This window comes from Xenopus laevis, chromosome 9_10L, assembly GCF_017654675.1.
Source record: "Xenopus laevis strain J_2021 chromosome 9_10L, Xenopus_laevis_v10.1, whole genome shotgun sequence".
NCBI classification, from domain to species: Eukaryota; Metazoa; Chordata; class Amphibia; order Anura; family Pipidae; genus Xenopus; species Xenopus laevis.
In genome coordinates this window covers 111,214,632-111,229,989 of record NC_054387.1, presented here as the reverse complement: position 1 = coordinate 111,229,989, position 15,358 = coordinate 111,214,632, and the positions used below count along the sequence as shown (strand labels likewise).

General features: G+C 42.1%; 1 protein-coding gene across 1 annotated transcript in view; it reads left to right on the top strand.

Moving 5' to 3' along the window:
• Positions 1-3,379: 3,379 nt before the first annotated feature.
• pms2.L (PMS1 homolog 2, mismatch repair system component L homeolog) overlaps positions 3,380-15,358 on the top strand; it is a 67,448-nt gene continuing 55,469 nt past the window's right edge. The window contains exon 1 of the mRNA XM_018236441.2: positions 3,380-3,889. Coding sequence (XP_018091930.1) covers positions 3,873-3,889 — 17 coding nt within the window. The 5' untranslated portion in view covers positions 3,380-3,872. The remainder of the gene's footprint in view (positions 3,890-15,358) is intronic.

Genomic DNA, 15,358 nt, shown 5'->3' with positions numbered 1-15,358 from the left:
TGAGGTGAAAATGTGTGGGGGCTGACCATTTTGAACCATTAACATCATTTAACTCATTTAAACAAGGAATCGCTTAGCCGTAGCAGTAATATTTGGGCACATTAGTGAAATGATCTGCCACTTTGTCTATAGTGCTGCCTGTGTGCTCAAGGTGTTAGTTATATACACGTACTGGCATGTAGTTTACTGTACTGGCACGTCAGTACGTCTATTGACACTTTCAGCCGGTGTAAATTTGAAGACGGGCCGAATTTGGCCCCCGGGCCGCACTTTGGACATGCCTGACATAAACTGTTGGCTAATTATTCCTTCTGGGGGTATAGTTTTCCTTTAAGGAGAAATTTTAAAACAATTTTTAGATGCCACTGCCCATTTTTGCTTTTTTTTTCCAGCTCTTATTTCTTTTTATACAGTTTATGGGTTCCTAAACTGTGCCATACAGTGTCGGACTGGGACTCCAGCGGCCCACCCAAAAACCTTTGACTAGGGGCATACCAATTAATCTTAGACCAGGGGCCCACTCTGAGTACTATTATTCTTCCTCTCCTCACTCAACCTGTATTCTCCTAGTCTCTTTTCTTTACATACTATAATACAATAACCTGTTATTCCATCTATTTAGCCACTTTGTTCTCATAAAAATAGGGAATGGTCATGAAATAGGCCAAATGTCTAGCAGCATGAGGGTCCACTGACACCTTGGCCCACTGAACTTTTCCTGGTCCACTGGTGGGCCAGTCCGACGCTGGTGCCATATAGTCATGGTCTAACCAATCATGTTGCCTTTCCATTTACTTTCTTTAGGTCTCGTTGAGTCCAGCAGTGAATATGTACCTAATTGTATATTATAAGGGCAAGGACATCTAAATCCTGGCTATGCAGATTTATCTGTCAGTTCTTGGTATCTACGGTACGATAGTTGAGTATCTTTAAGCAACAATTGTTGGAAGGCTGCAAGCTGAATCCTTATTTAGTTATGATTTGCAAGGCTATTCTGTCATCCCATAGTTACTTATGGCAAAAACAAAAAACATGTTCAGTTTCACTCAGTCTTCACCTAAATTGTATTTGTAATGATTCAGCAAAACCGCTCAGACTCACCCCTGCGCCCTTCTGAGTGTCACAGATAGACTGCAGAGGATTCAGTGTTCCCAGACTCATGCAGAGCTCCTCAAACTGTGATTATCCAAGACCAAAAAAATTGTGGGCACATTGCCCCATAAAGTAAAAACCACTGTTTATTGTAACATTAAAAAAACAAGTGCCTGCTGTGAAATGGATACCTAACATGTTTGGGGAAACCCCCTTAATCATACGGGTTACAATAAACAGTATTTTTTTTACTTTATGTGGTGGTGTGCCCACAATTTTTATTCTTTTTTCTCCTAAACTAGCCCTTGTTTTATTCTTAAAGGGATCCTGTCATTGGAAAACATGTTTTTTTCAAAACACATCAGTTAATAGTGCTTCTCCAGCAGAATTCTGCACTGAAATCCATTTCTCAAAAGAGCAAACAGATTTCTTTATATTCAATTTTGAAATCTGACATGGGGCTAGACATATTGTCAATTTCCCAGCTGCCCCTGGTCATGTGACTTGTGCCTGCACTTTAGGAGAGAAATGCTTTCTGGCAGGCTGCTGTTTTCCCTTCTCGAAGTAACTGAATGTGTCTCAGTGAGACATGGGTTTTTACTATTGAGTGTTGTTCTTAGATCTGCCAGGGAGCTGTTATCTTGTGTTAGGGATCTGTTATCTGGTTACCTTCCCATTGTGATAAATCTGCCCCTTATTTGATACAATGTTCAGCAGCATCTCTGGAGTATTAACAACTATTGTATCAATTCTTACAGATGCCTGTAATGAAACCCAGGGATTCTGTTCAGCAGGGACAAAGATAAGAAATGTATCAACTAAATGTATCAATTTAGAACAGGTTACGACCCCCCCTTCATAGAGCTGCATTAGAAGGTGAAAAAAAGAAACTACATTTCACTATTAGAAAAACAGTGACACAGAAAATAGAAAGTAATTGGCAAAAGTCATTATTTCTGGTGATCAATTGGAAAACAGCTAGTTGTTTGAAGGTGAACCACCCCTTTAAAGTGTGACAAAATCTGTCCCTTGCTTATAAAAAAACCACAGAGTACAAATAATTTATTCTGGCCTTAGTTTGAATTAAAACATCCCCTTTTCTCATTCTTGCCCCTGGCACAACTATGATCAGAAAATATAAACGCCTTCTCCTCAAATTTCGGGGCAGATTCACTAAGCGCCGAATTTGCGCTAGTGCCCGATTCGCTCACATCGCAACACTTCGCCAGGCGTAAATTCGCCAGGACATCGCTAATTCACTAAAATCCGAAGATGCGCCCAGGGCGCCGAATGCTGGTAAAGTTGCGCTAGCTTTACTGCAGCAGGAAGTTAAAGTACAATGGACGTATATGCTGCAGCAAATACATTACACTACACAAGCCTGGGAAACCTTATAAAATAAAATAGAGTTGTTATTTTGCCCTACACATGAGCCCACTGTATAGTTTATGTGCCATATGTTAGGAAATGTAGGGGGGAAGCCGGGTACCCCAGAAAAAATGTACGATCTTTTGCAGCCTAACACCCTGAAAAATGAAAAGTCGCCAGTGTTTTTTTGGACTTACAAAAATTTTCAACTATTTTTTGGGGAACTATCTACTCTATTGCACTTCGCCTGGTCTGAGGTGGTGAAGGCAAGTCTGGCGCAAGAGGTAACGTTCAGTAAAATCCACATCTTAGTGAATTTGCATAGTTACGTCCATTCGCCAGAGCACAACTTCACCAGGTGTAAGGGAGAAAATTACCGCTAGGGTCTATCCCCTTCGCTAGCGAAGTTACGCCTGCGCCCCTTTAGCAAATTGGATTAGTAACGAAATGACGTCACGCTGACTAATTTTTTCTAACGTCAGTCACTTCGCCCTTTAGTAAATCTGCCCCATAGTGACTGAGCAACGCTCCAGTGGCACCTATTGGAGCATACCTCCCAACATTTTGGAAGTAAAAAGAGGGACAAAAATTTTTTTCCGCACATAGCGCAGCCATTTTTTTGACCACACCCTTTCTGTGGCCACACCCCCTAACTACCATGTTTGTTTTACAAAATTTGGCAGGTTATGAAAGTTGGAAAATATTTCTCCTTATCTAAACTGTGTTTTTGTGTCTCAAAATTGTTACAAAGTATCTTATTTGCACCTGTTAGCTGTTCTGGGCTCTCTGCTAAAAGCCAATTAAGTGAGAAACTTTGTTTCTTTTTCTGGCTGTTCAGTGCAGAGAAAAGAGGGACTTTCCAGTACAAATGAGGGACTGCGGGTTGAGCTGTCAAAAGAGGGACTGTCCCTCCGAAAAAGGGACAGTTGGGAGGTATGTTGGACTACTGCGGACTCCCATCAGGAAAATATAGTTTTGCCTTTGTTCCCTGGAACAGATCTAGCGAGCAGAGACAACAGATTAGATTAGGACAAAGAGTGGAAGCTGAGGCACTGGTAACAGCGAGCATGGCAACAAGACAACAACAAACTATTTTCTTTATTCCCTAACAAAAGTGAGCAGAAGAAAAATAAACATATTGTGATGGGACGTCCGTAGGCCCCGGTGCCTATTGCAGAAAACTTCCGGTCGCTAGCGCCTTACAATCACGTCATCAAGACTACAACTTCCGGCGTCAACAAATCGTGACACCCTAATCTCGCGAGATGAGATTTGTGACGGGGCGAGATTCGCTGTCAGCCAGGAGCCGAAGCGCTGGGTATTAACTTCAACGCGGCAAGTTTAAACAGCGATCCGGGTCTGTGTAAATAGAATCGTGACTGCTCCCGCCAAAAGCGAGGCTGTTGGGCGCCATGACTGACAGTCCCAGGTACAAGGACCTATAAAACTAATAAATGTATTTCTTTTCTCCCTCCAATACTGACGTATGGCAGCACGTATTGAAACTAGGGGAACAGAACAGAACATTGATTTGACCCCATTTTTTTTTAATGGGAACTGCCTCAAGTCCGTCCCCTTACGCGTGCATTGGGGTTTATAGAGCACTTGTTTTTTTCTTCCTACTAACCCCTATATGTAATAAAAGTCACTAAACTTGCCCAGGAGCAGTAACCCATAGCAACCAATGAGAGATTTGCTTTTAAACAGGTGACCAGTAAATGCAGCCTGCTGATTGGTTAATATGGGTTACTGCTCCTGGGCAAACATAGTGCCTTTTATTACACAACTCCCTTTATTATCCTAAAAACCTGTTATCCAGAGAGCTCTGAGACTATGGTCCCATAGTGTCCTGTTGAAACAAAAGACCGTAGTATAAATACACTGTATAAATCCATGTGGGTGACAACCATCTATTGGTTCATTCTTGTATTTATTTCTACTATCCTGTGCTCTACATTACCTACATACAGAGTATTCTGGATAAAAGATCTCAAACCTGACAGAATTATAAGGGCAACAAAATGTTCTGCTTTTCTGAGTAAGCGCCACTGCCGCACCACCTTAATAGGTAACACCAGGGCCACCTAAGCACGTCGCCAGGGAAATATTTTTTATTCTGAATGGGTAAATGTTCTCTCAAGTGACAGAAGGGCATTATTTGTGATTTAGGCTATAACTTGGGTTGGCTGGGAAATGTCGTTACAGGTGATGGTTATTCCCTTGTTTAATTGCTTGAAATTCTTTTCATTTTCTTTGTCTCACCTACTATGACTTTGTATTGACCATGGCCAGAGGCGTAACTATAGAGGGATCAGACCCTGCGACTGCAGGGGGGCCCAGGAGGTATAGGGGCCCCATGAGGCCATAATTCAGGTCTGGACTGGGAGTCAAAATAGACCATGGGATTCCAATTACAGAGAGGCCCAAAAAAACCCCCACCAGCCCACTAAATAGTGACTTTCTATGCCATCTTACAGCAGTCCCTCTGGCATTCGCCAGAACCCACTGTCGGGCTATTTAAACATATATTTGATAAAATCACATCAAAGAATTTAAGGCTCCTTATAAGTAATAAACAGGAGGAGTCTTAAATAATATATGCCCAACTCTGAATTCGATATCGAGACTTCCCAATCAATTGGTACAAAGGGTGAAAAATCAGGACAACAATTTAACAAAATAATTAATTTATTTATATATAATAATAACAAATCAAATTATTACTTCTTACAAAATCCACCAAATACTTCTTGATATCCACTCAGTACAAACTCAAAATACAATTTACCACCAGATATTAATCGATAAGACCAAAATCATCAACACGGCAAGCATCCACAAGACAATATACACTTTTACTAATAATAAGGTATAATCTAACTTGGAATCAAAAGAGGAATATGTGACTGATCTGGTCTGTTTAAGGAATTCTACCCTCAATCTTTTACTTTCCCATTAAGTCACTAGCTTGGACATCATAATATATATGTACTAATAAAAGGGAAAATAAACCCAAATTAAACAGATTATTCCCAGTTTGCAATGCTGGGAAAGTCGATGTTTAGGGTATATTTATACAATATATAGGAATAACAAATATCCAAGCAGACAACTTAATTGGCATTAAATATAACTAAAATTTATATTTACCAGTTCTCACTGGCCTGTGATGTCACTGGAGCTTTAAGACATCTGATCCTTTTCTTTTATTCGGCTTGTAGTTTAAAAGTATGTTTTTCTCTTTCCAGTTCTCTTTTTCAGTTCTTTCCTTTCTTAGTCTTTCCTTCTTTCCTCCTTCTTTTAGCCCCTCTTTCCTTTTTTTCTTCTCTCTTTTCTTCTTTTTTTCCGTATCCCAGTGTCTCCTAATTTAGCCCTCATTTCTGTCTAAAATTCAACCCCTGGGATTAATCAACTAACCAACTGGAATTGAAGGTTAGTCTCCAAAGTTAAACTATCACTAGATAATTTAAATATTTTTTAAAATGTAAATTATTGACCCCTGGACGTGATGTCCTATACTACCTGTAGATGGCACTATTGCCTCAAACATCGTGGCCAAAAAATATCCAAAATATCCAAAATAGCCTTTGACCTCCTTAGTCTGGTGTTTAAAGGAGAAGGAAAGGCTAAAAATAAATAAAGCTCTAATCATTGGCCGTAAAATGTACATATACATACCATCAGTATTTTTTTCCTACAATTAGTCAGTTATTCTGAAGGTGGAATCAATTTTAAAAAAAGCTTTAAGCTGTTCTGCAAAGTATACCTCTGCTGCAGTCCAGAAATTCTTCTATTCAGGGCACACGCAGGCGCAGTTAGTTTCTGAGGTGCCCTGTACATGCGCACAACGTCGAAAGCTTTCCCCAGCATATAGACGTCACGTGACCTGAAAGGAATTGCTGACCTCGCTGCCCCTGCCTGTTCTAGCTCAAGCGCCAGTAGGATTACTGCTGTCCCGTTGCCATGGAGACGCCCCGAAGTTAAGATAAGTTTGGAAGCTACTGCGCTCCTCAGGAGCAGTACACAGAGATACATCAGCTGCATTCAGGTCTGTCAGACAGTCGTCTGTACGAACACAGCATTCAATTTACAAACTGACGTAGTGGGGTCAAATTCTGGCGAGAGCACAGTAGCATTACAGTGGAGGAAGGGAAGTGACGTGCACAGAGGAATATGGCGGCGGCAAACTTTTAAATAGTGGGGATTTTTCAACTAATACTGTGTGAGAATGGTAAGGATTTGAAAGTTAATAAGGCAGCGTTTCAGGAGAGGGGGTTAAGATGAACATCTGAGAGGGGGTTTATTTTTAAGGCTTTCCTTCTCCTTTAACATTAATGTTGACGTTGTCTCGGACTGGAACAATGCATTATGATTCCTTATTACCTTTGGTACATACAATATAATTGCGAACACACTATCCGTTCAAAATTGGTCTGTTCTTTGATTAATTATTACCCTCACAAACATATAGGCTCTATTCTATGGATAGCTTTTAAAATTCTTTAAGATGTTCCCATCTTATACTCAAACAGACACCAAGGATTATACAACCTTTGACATTTGCTTAAGCTTAAAGTTGTGAAACACCTGGGTCAAAGTTATCCTTTTTAGAAAATAAATTTCATGGATCTTAACCATCCAACATTAATTTGTATAAAACAAAATAAAACACTTATTCCTCATTACTACATGATAGATCAAACATGCATAATATATAAATCATGTATACATAAAATAATAGAAGGTTATATTATATAAAATAGAAACAACTATATGTTATTATTGAGCCTAAATATTCTTATGATTAATTATTCATTTATTTATTTAAAAATCCGACACCACAGATTGCCAGTCCAGTGCCTGCCCTAATTCATACACCGTTTTAATAAATATTGGTGAAACAAGTCATCTGCTAAACATTTTAGGGGTCCTAAAAAATTATTTGCTGTGGGGCTCAGTAATATGTAGTTACGCCACTGCCCGTTGCTCTGTTTGAAAGCGCCTAACAGTCTGAAGTTGTGGTCAACCTTAAAAATAACTTTTATTTGTGAATGGGAGGAGAGGGCCCAAAACCATGGAATGCAGTTACTAGCCTGATTGCTGTACGGAAATGTGGGTGTGGGTCACAATATTATATGACTCCTTTTCCTCTGTCATTTGCCCACTGACAACATCACTGCTGGGTTTATGTATGATATTACTTCTGGTGTTGGTTGGTGCATATTACTGTGTCTATTAAACAACAGTTAGTTGTTGCTCTCTTCTTTAAAGCAGAAGTTCACCTTTATTATCATTACTTTTAGTTTTTAGGTTGTTGCCATTTATTTTTAACTTCCCTCCAAACATGAAAACGGTATCTAGTGTTGTAGAGCCCCTGGGTCCTATAGGTTGGTTAGCCAACCTATAGGACACACAAACATAACAAGCTTTTTGAAAAGTAAACATAATTTCAAACAACTTTGCAATATACATCAATTAAAAAATATGCAGACTTTTCATGATTTTTAATGGTTTGGAACATGTCCCTAAGCCTAGCCCCCTGCTCTCCTGCTGATCTGTCTGACTACTTTGCTGAGCTGGCTGACTACTGCAATGCATTGTGGGTTATGTAGTTCCTGCATGCTGTCTGTAAGCTGTGGAGAAGTTTTTACAATTTGTAACATCAGTGTTTAGTCCCTCCTTCCCTGTTAGGATTTCAAATGATGCAGAAAGAGAAGAACTGGATTTCAGCCTAGGAAATGGCATTTATTCATACTTTTTGAAGAAACAGGTAATTGTGATGCGTATATTAGGAGTTTCTGTGTTATGTGGGCCTCTTTATCAAATTTTGTTTGGAAGCTGGAGTTCCCTTTAAGATTATTTCTGGGTTTTTTTTGTTCTATTTCAAGGCCACCTTCTATGAAATACTTTATTCTGGCCTGGTGGCTAGGGTCTGTGATCTAGTCTAAAATGCCAACTGAAAGGCTCAAATCCGTAGTTTAAACAATGAAGACAACTAAAAATTGCCTAGAATGTAATTGTCTGGACTATATTTATAGCATTTAATAAGCATCACCTTTTTTTATGTAAACCAGGTAATTCTTTAGGGAGGGGATATTCTACCTGCTGGTTTGGGTGCTTTGAGTTACTTGACACGAAGCCATGACAAAGTCAAATGACTTTGAGTCACATGACTTCAAGTCACATGCGGGTACTGGGTGTATTGGGCCGGCCCGCAATGACTTGACTACAAGTCACGGTGCACTTCAAAGCCACATGACTTCTAGCCCACATGACTTCAAAGGCCACATTGGGCTGGTACTTGTGTTGTTATTGGCCGGCCCGCAAATGACTTGACTGGACCAAGTCGACTATGACGTTGACCTACAAGTCACATGACTTGACTACAAGTCCACATGGACTTGACTACAAGTCACATGACTTGACTACAAGTCACATGACTTGACTACAAGTTCACATTACTTGACTACAAGTCACAATGACCTTGACTACAAAGTCACGATGACTTGACTACAAGTCACATGATTGTACAAGTCACATGACTTGACTACAAGTCACATGACTTGAAAGTCAGTCACATGGACTTGAAGTCAAGTCACATGACCTTGAAGTCAAGTCACATGGCCTTGACTTACAAGTCTCATGGGACTTGAAGTCAAGTCCACATGATTCCAGTCATGGCGGGTACTGGGTGTATTGGCCGGCCCGCAAATTACTTGACTAAAAGTGACATGACTTGACTACAAGTCACATGACTACAAGCCACGTGACTTGAAGCCACGTGATTTCAAGCACATGACTTCAAGCCACATGACTTCAAGTCACATGGCCGGTACTGGGTGTATTGGGCGGCCCGCAAATGACTTGACTACAAGTCACATGACTTCAAGTCACATGACTTCAAGTCACATGACCTGAAGTCAAGTCACATGACTTCAAGTCACATGACTTCAAGTCACATGTCACATGACCAAGTCACATGACTTCATGTCACATGGCGGGTACTGGGTGTATTAGGCCGGCCCGCAAATGACTTGACTACAAGTCACATGGCGGGTACTGGGTGTATTGGGCTGGCCCGCAAATGACTTGACTACAAGTATCATGACTTGACTTCAAGTCACATGACTTGAATACAAGTCACATGACTTGAATACAAGTCACATGACTTGAATACAAGTCACATGACTTGACTACAAGTCACTTGACTAAAAGTCACTTGCTCTGCTGTTGATCTGTCTGACTACTTTGCTGATTTGGCTGACTACTGCAATGCATTGTGGGTTATGTAGTTTATGACTTCCATTCACATGGCGGGTACTCTGTGTATTGGGCCGGCCCTCAAATGACTTGACTGCAAGTTACATGACTTGACTACAAGTCACATGACTTGACTATAAGTCACATGACTGACTACAAGTCACATGGCTTTGAAGTCAAGTCACATGACTTCAAGTCACATGGCGGGTACTGGGTCATTGGGCCGGCTCGCAAATGACTTGACTACAAGCCACGTGACTTGAAGCCACGTGACCTGAAGCCACGTGACTTGAAGCCACGTGACTTGATGCCACATGACTTCAAGTCACATTGCGGGTACTGGGTATATTGGGCCGGCCCGCAAATGACTTGACTACAAGTCACATGACTTGACTTCAAGTCACATGACTTGACTTCAAGTCACATGACTTGAATACAAGTCACACGACTTGACTACAAGTCACATGACTTGACTACAAGCCACGTGACTTGAAGCCACGTGACTTGACTACAAGTCACATGACTTGAATACAAGTCACATGGCGGGTACTGGGTGTATTGGGCCGGCCCGCAAATGACTTGACTACAAGTCACATGACTTGACTACAAGTCACTTGACTACAAGTCACTTGCTCTCCTGCTGATCTGTCTTACTACTTTGCTGAGCTAGCTGACTACTGCAATGCATTGTGGGATATGCAGTTCCTGCATGCTATCTGTAAGCTGTGGAGAAGTTTTTACAATTTGTAACATCAGTGTTAGTCCCTCCTTCCCTGTTAGGATTTTCAAATGATGCAGAAAGAGAAGAACTGGATTTCAGCATAGGAAATGGCATTTATTCATACTTTTTGAAGAAACAGGTAATTGTGATGCGTATATTAGGAGTTTCTGTGTTATGTGGGCCTCTTTATCAAATTTTGTTTGGAAGCTGGAGTTCCCCTTTAAGATTATTTTCTGGGTTTTTTTGTCTATTCAGGCCACCCTCTATGAATACTTTATTCTGGCCTGGTGGCTAGGGTCTGTGATCTAGTCTAAAATGCCAAACTGAAAGGCTCAATACGTAGTTGAAACAATGAAGACCAACTAAAAATTGCTTAGAATGTAATTGTCTGGACTATATTATAGCATTTAATAAGCATCACCTTTTTATGTAAACCAGGTATTCTTTAGGGAGGGATATTCTACCTGCTGGTTGGGTGCTTTGAGTTACTTGACACAAAGCAGACTTAAAGTCACATGACTTTGAGTCACATGACTTCAAGTCACATGGCGGGTACTGGTGTATTGGGCCGGCCTGCAAATTACTTGACTACAAGTCACGTGATTCACTACAAGTCACGTGACTTCACTACAAGTCACGTGACTTGAAGTCACGTGACTTGAAGCCACGTGACTTGAAGCCACGTGACTTGAAGCCACATGACTTCAAGCCACATGACTTTCAAGCCACATGGCCGGTACTGGGTGTATTGGGCCGGCCGCAAATGACTTGACTACAAGTCACATGACTTGACTAAAAGTCACATGACTTGAAGTCACATGACTTGAAGTCAAAGTCACATGACTTCAAGTCACATGGCCGGGTACTGGGTGTATTGGGCCGGCCCGCAAATGACTTGATACAGTCACAACTTGACTACAGTCACATGACTTGACTACAAGTCACATGATTACAAGCCACGTGACTTGAAGCCACGTGACTTGATGCCACGTGACTTGATGCCACATGACTTGATGCCACGACTTCAAGTCACATGGCGGGTACTGGGTGTATTGGGTCGGCCCGCAAATGACTTGACTACAAGTCACATGACTTGACTACAAGTCACATGACTTGACTACAAGTCACATGACTTGACTACAAGTCACATGACTTGACTACAAGTCACATGACTTGACTACAAGTCACATGACTTGACTACAAGTCACATGACTTGAAGTCAAGTCACATGACTTCAAGTCACATGGCGGGTACTGGGTGTATTGGGCCGGCCCGCAAATAACTTTACTACATGTCACATGACTACAAGCCACGTGACTTGAAGCCACGTGATTTCAAGCCACATGACTTCAAGCCACATGACTTCAAGTCACATGGCGGTACTGGGTGTATTGGGCCGGCCCGCAAATGACTTGACTACAAGTCACATGACTTGACTACAAGTCACATGACTTGACTACAAGTCACATGACTTGACTACAAGTCACATGACTTGACTACAAGTCACATGACTTGACTACAAGTCACATGACTTGACTACAAGTCACATGACTTGAAGTCAAGTCACATGACTTCAAGTCACATGGCGGGTACTGGGTGCATTGGGCCAGCCCGCAAATGACTTGACTACAAGTCACATGACTTGACTACAAGCCACGTGACTTGATGCCACGTGACTTCAAGTCACATGGCGGGTACTGGGTATATTGGGCTGGCCCGCAAATGACTTGACTTCAAGTCACATGACTTTACTTCAAGTCACATGACTTGACTTCAAGTCACATGACTTGAATACAAGTCACATGACTTGAATACAAGTCACATGACTTCAAGTCACATGGCGGGTACTGGGTGTAATGGGCCGGCCCGCAAATGACTTGACTACAAGTCACATGACTTGACTACAAGCCACGTGACTTGAAGCTACGTGACTTGAAGCTACGTGACTTGATGCCACGTGACTTGATGCCACGTGACTTGATGCCACGTGACTTGATGCCACGTGACTTCAAGTCACATGGCGGGTACTGGGTATATTGGGCTGGCCCGCAAATGACTTGACTTCAAGTCACATGACTTGACTTCAAGTCACATGACTTGACTTCAAGTCACATGACTTGACTTCAAGTCACATGACTTCAAGTCACATGACTTCAAGTCAGATGGCGGGTACTGGGTGTATTGGGCTGGCCCGCAAATGACTTGACTACAAGTCACATGACTTGACTACAAGTAACATGACTACAAGCCACGTGACTTGATGCCACGTGACTTGATGCCACGTGACTTGATGCCACGTGACTTCAAGTCACATGGCGGGTACTGGGTATATTGGGCTGGCCCGCAAATGACTTGCCTTCAAGTCACATGACTTGACTACAAGTCACATGACTTGACTACAAGTCACATGACTTGACTACAAGTCACATGACTTGACTAAAAGTCACATGACTTGACTACAAGTCACATGACTTGACTACAAGTCACATGACTACAAGCCACGTGACTTGATGCCACGTGGCTTGATGCCACGTGACTTCAAGTCACATGGCGGGTACTGGGTATATTGGGCTGGCCCGCAAATGACTTGACTTCAAATCACATGACTTGACTACAAGTCACATGACTTCAAGTCACATGACTTCAAGTCACATGACTTCAAGTCACATGGCGGGTACTGGGTGTATTGGGCCGGCCCGCAAATTACTTGACTACAAGTGACATGACTTGACTACAAGTCACATGACTACAAGCCACGTGACTTGAAGCCACGTGATTTCAAGCCACATGACTTCAAGCCACATGACTTCAAGTCACATGGCCGGTACTGGGTGTATTGGGCCGGCCCGCAAATGACTTGACTACAAGTCACATGACTTCAAGTCACATGACTTCAAGTCACATGACCTGAAGTCAAGTCACATGACTTCAAGTCACATGACTTCAAGTCACATGACTTCAAGTCACATGTCACATGACCAAGTCACATGACTTCATGTCACATGGCGGGTACTGGGTGTATTAGGCCGGCCCGCAAATGACTTGACTACAAGTCACATGGCGGGTACTGGGTGTATTGGGCTGGCCCGCAAATGACTTGACTACAAGTATCATGACTTGACTTCAAGTCACATGACTTGAATACAAGTCACATGACTTGAATACAAGTCACATGACTTGAATACAAGTCACATGACTTGACTACAAGTCACTTGACTAAAAGTCACTTGCTCTGCTGTTGATCTGTCTGACTACTTTGCTGATTTGGCTGACTACTGCAATGCATTGTGGGTTATGTAGTTTATGACTTCCATTCACATGGCGGGTACTCTGTGTATTGGGCCGGCCCTCAAATGACTTGACTGCAAGTTACATGACTTGACTACAAGTCACATGACTTGACTATAAGTCACATGACTTGACTACAAGTCACATGGCTTGAAGTCAAGTCACATGACTTCAAGTCACATGGCGGGTACTGGGTCATTGGGCCGGCTCGCAAATGACTTGACTACAAGCCACGTGACCTGAAGCCACGTGACCTGAAGCCACGTGACTTGAAGCCACGTGACTTGATGCCACATGACTTCAAGTCACATTGCGGGTACTGGGTATATTGGGCCGGCCCGCAAATGACTTGACTACAAGTCACATGACTTGACTACAAGTCACATGACTTGACTTCAAGTCACATGACTTGACTTCAAGTCACATGACTTGAATACAAGTCACACGACTTGACTACAAGTCACATGACTTGACTACAAGTCACGTGACTTGAAGCCACGTGACTTGAAGCCACGTGACTTGAAGCCACGTGACTTGACTACAAGTCACATGACTTGAATACAAGTCACATGGCGGGTACTGGGTGTATTGGGCCGGCCCGCAAATGACTTGACTACAAGTCACATGACTTGACTACAAGTCACTTGACTACAAGTCACTTGCTCTCCTGCTGATCTGTCTGACTACTTTGCTGAGCTAGCTGACTACTGCAATGCATTGTGGGATATGCAGTTCCTGCATGCTATCTGTAAGCTGTGGAGAAGTTTTTACAATTTGTAACATCAGTGTTTAGTCCCTCCTTCCCTGTTAGGATTTCAAATGATGCAGAAAGAGAAGAACTGGATTTCAGCATAGGAAATGGCATTTATTCATACTTTTTGAAGAAACAGGTAATTGTGATGCGTATATTAGGAGTTTCTGTGTTATGTGGGCCTCTTTATCAAATTTTGTTTGGAAGCTGGAGTTCCCCTTTAAGATTATTTCTGGTTTTTTTTGTCTATTCAGGCCACCCTCTATGAATACTTTATTCTGGCCTGGTGGCTAGGGTCTGTGATCTAGTCTTAATGCCAAACTGAAAGGCTCAATACGTAGTTGAAACAATGAAGACCAACTAAAAATTGCTTAGAATGTAATTGTCTGGACTATATTATAGCATTTAATAAGCATCACCTTTTTTATGTAAACCAGGTATTCTTTAGGGAGGGATATTCTACCTGCTGGTTGGGTGCTTTGAGTTACTTGACACAAAGCAGACTTAAAGTCACATGACTTTGAGTCACATGACTTCAAGTCACATGGCGGGTACTGGGTGTATTGGGCCGGCCTGCAAATTACTTGACTACAAGTCACGTGACTTCACTACAAGTCACGTGACTTCACTACAAGTCACGTGACTTGAAGCCACGTGACTTGAAGCCACGTGACTTCAAGCCACATGACTTCAAGCCACATGACTTCAAGCCACATGGCCGGTACTGGGTGTATTGGGCCGGCCCGCAAATGACTTGACTACAAGTCACATGACTTGACTAAAAGTCACATGACTTGAAGTCACATGACTTGAAGTCAAGTCACATGACTTCAAGTCACATGGCGGGTACTGGGTGTATTGGGCCGGCCCGCAAATGA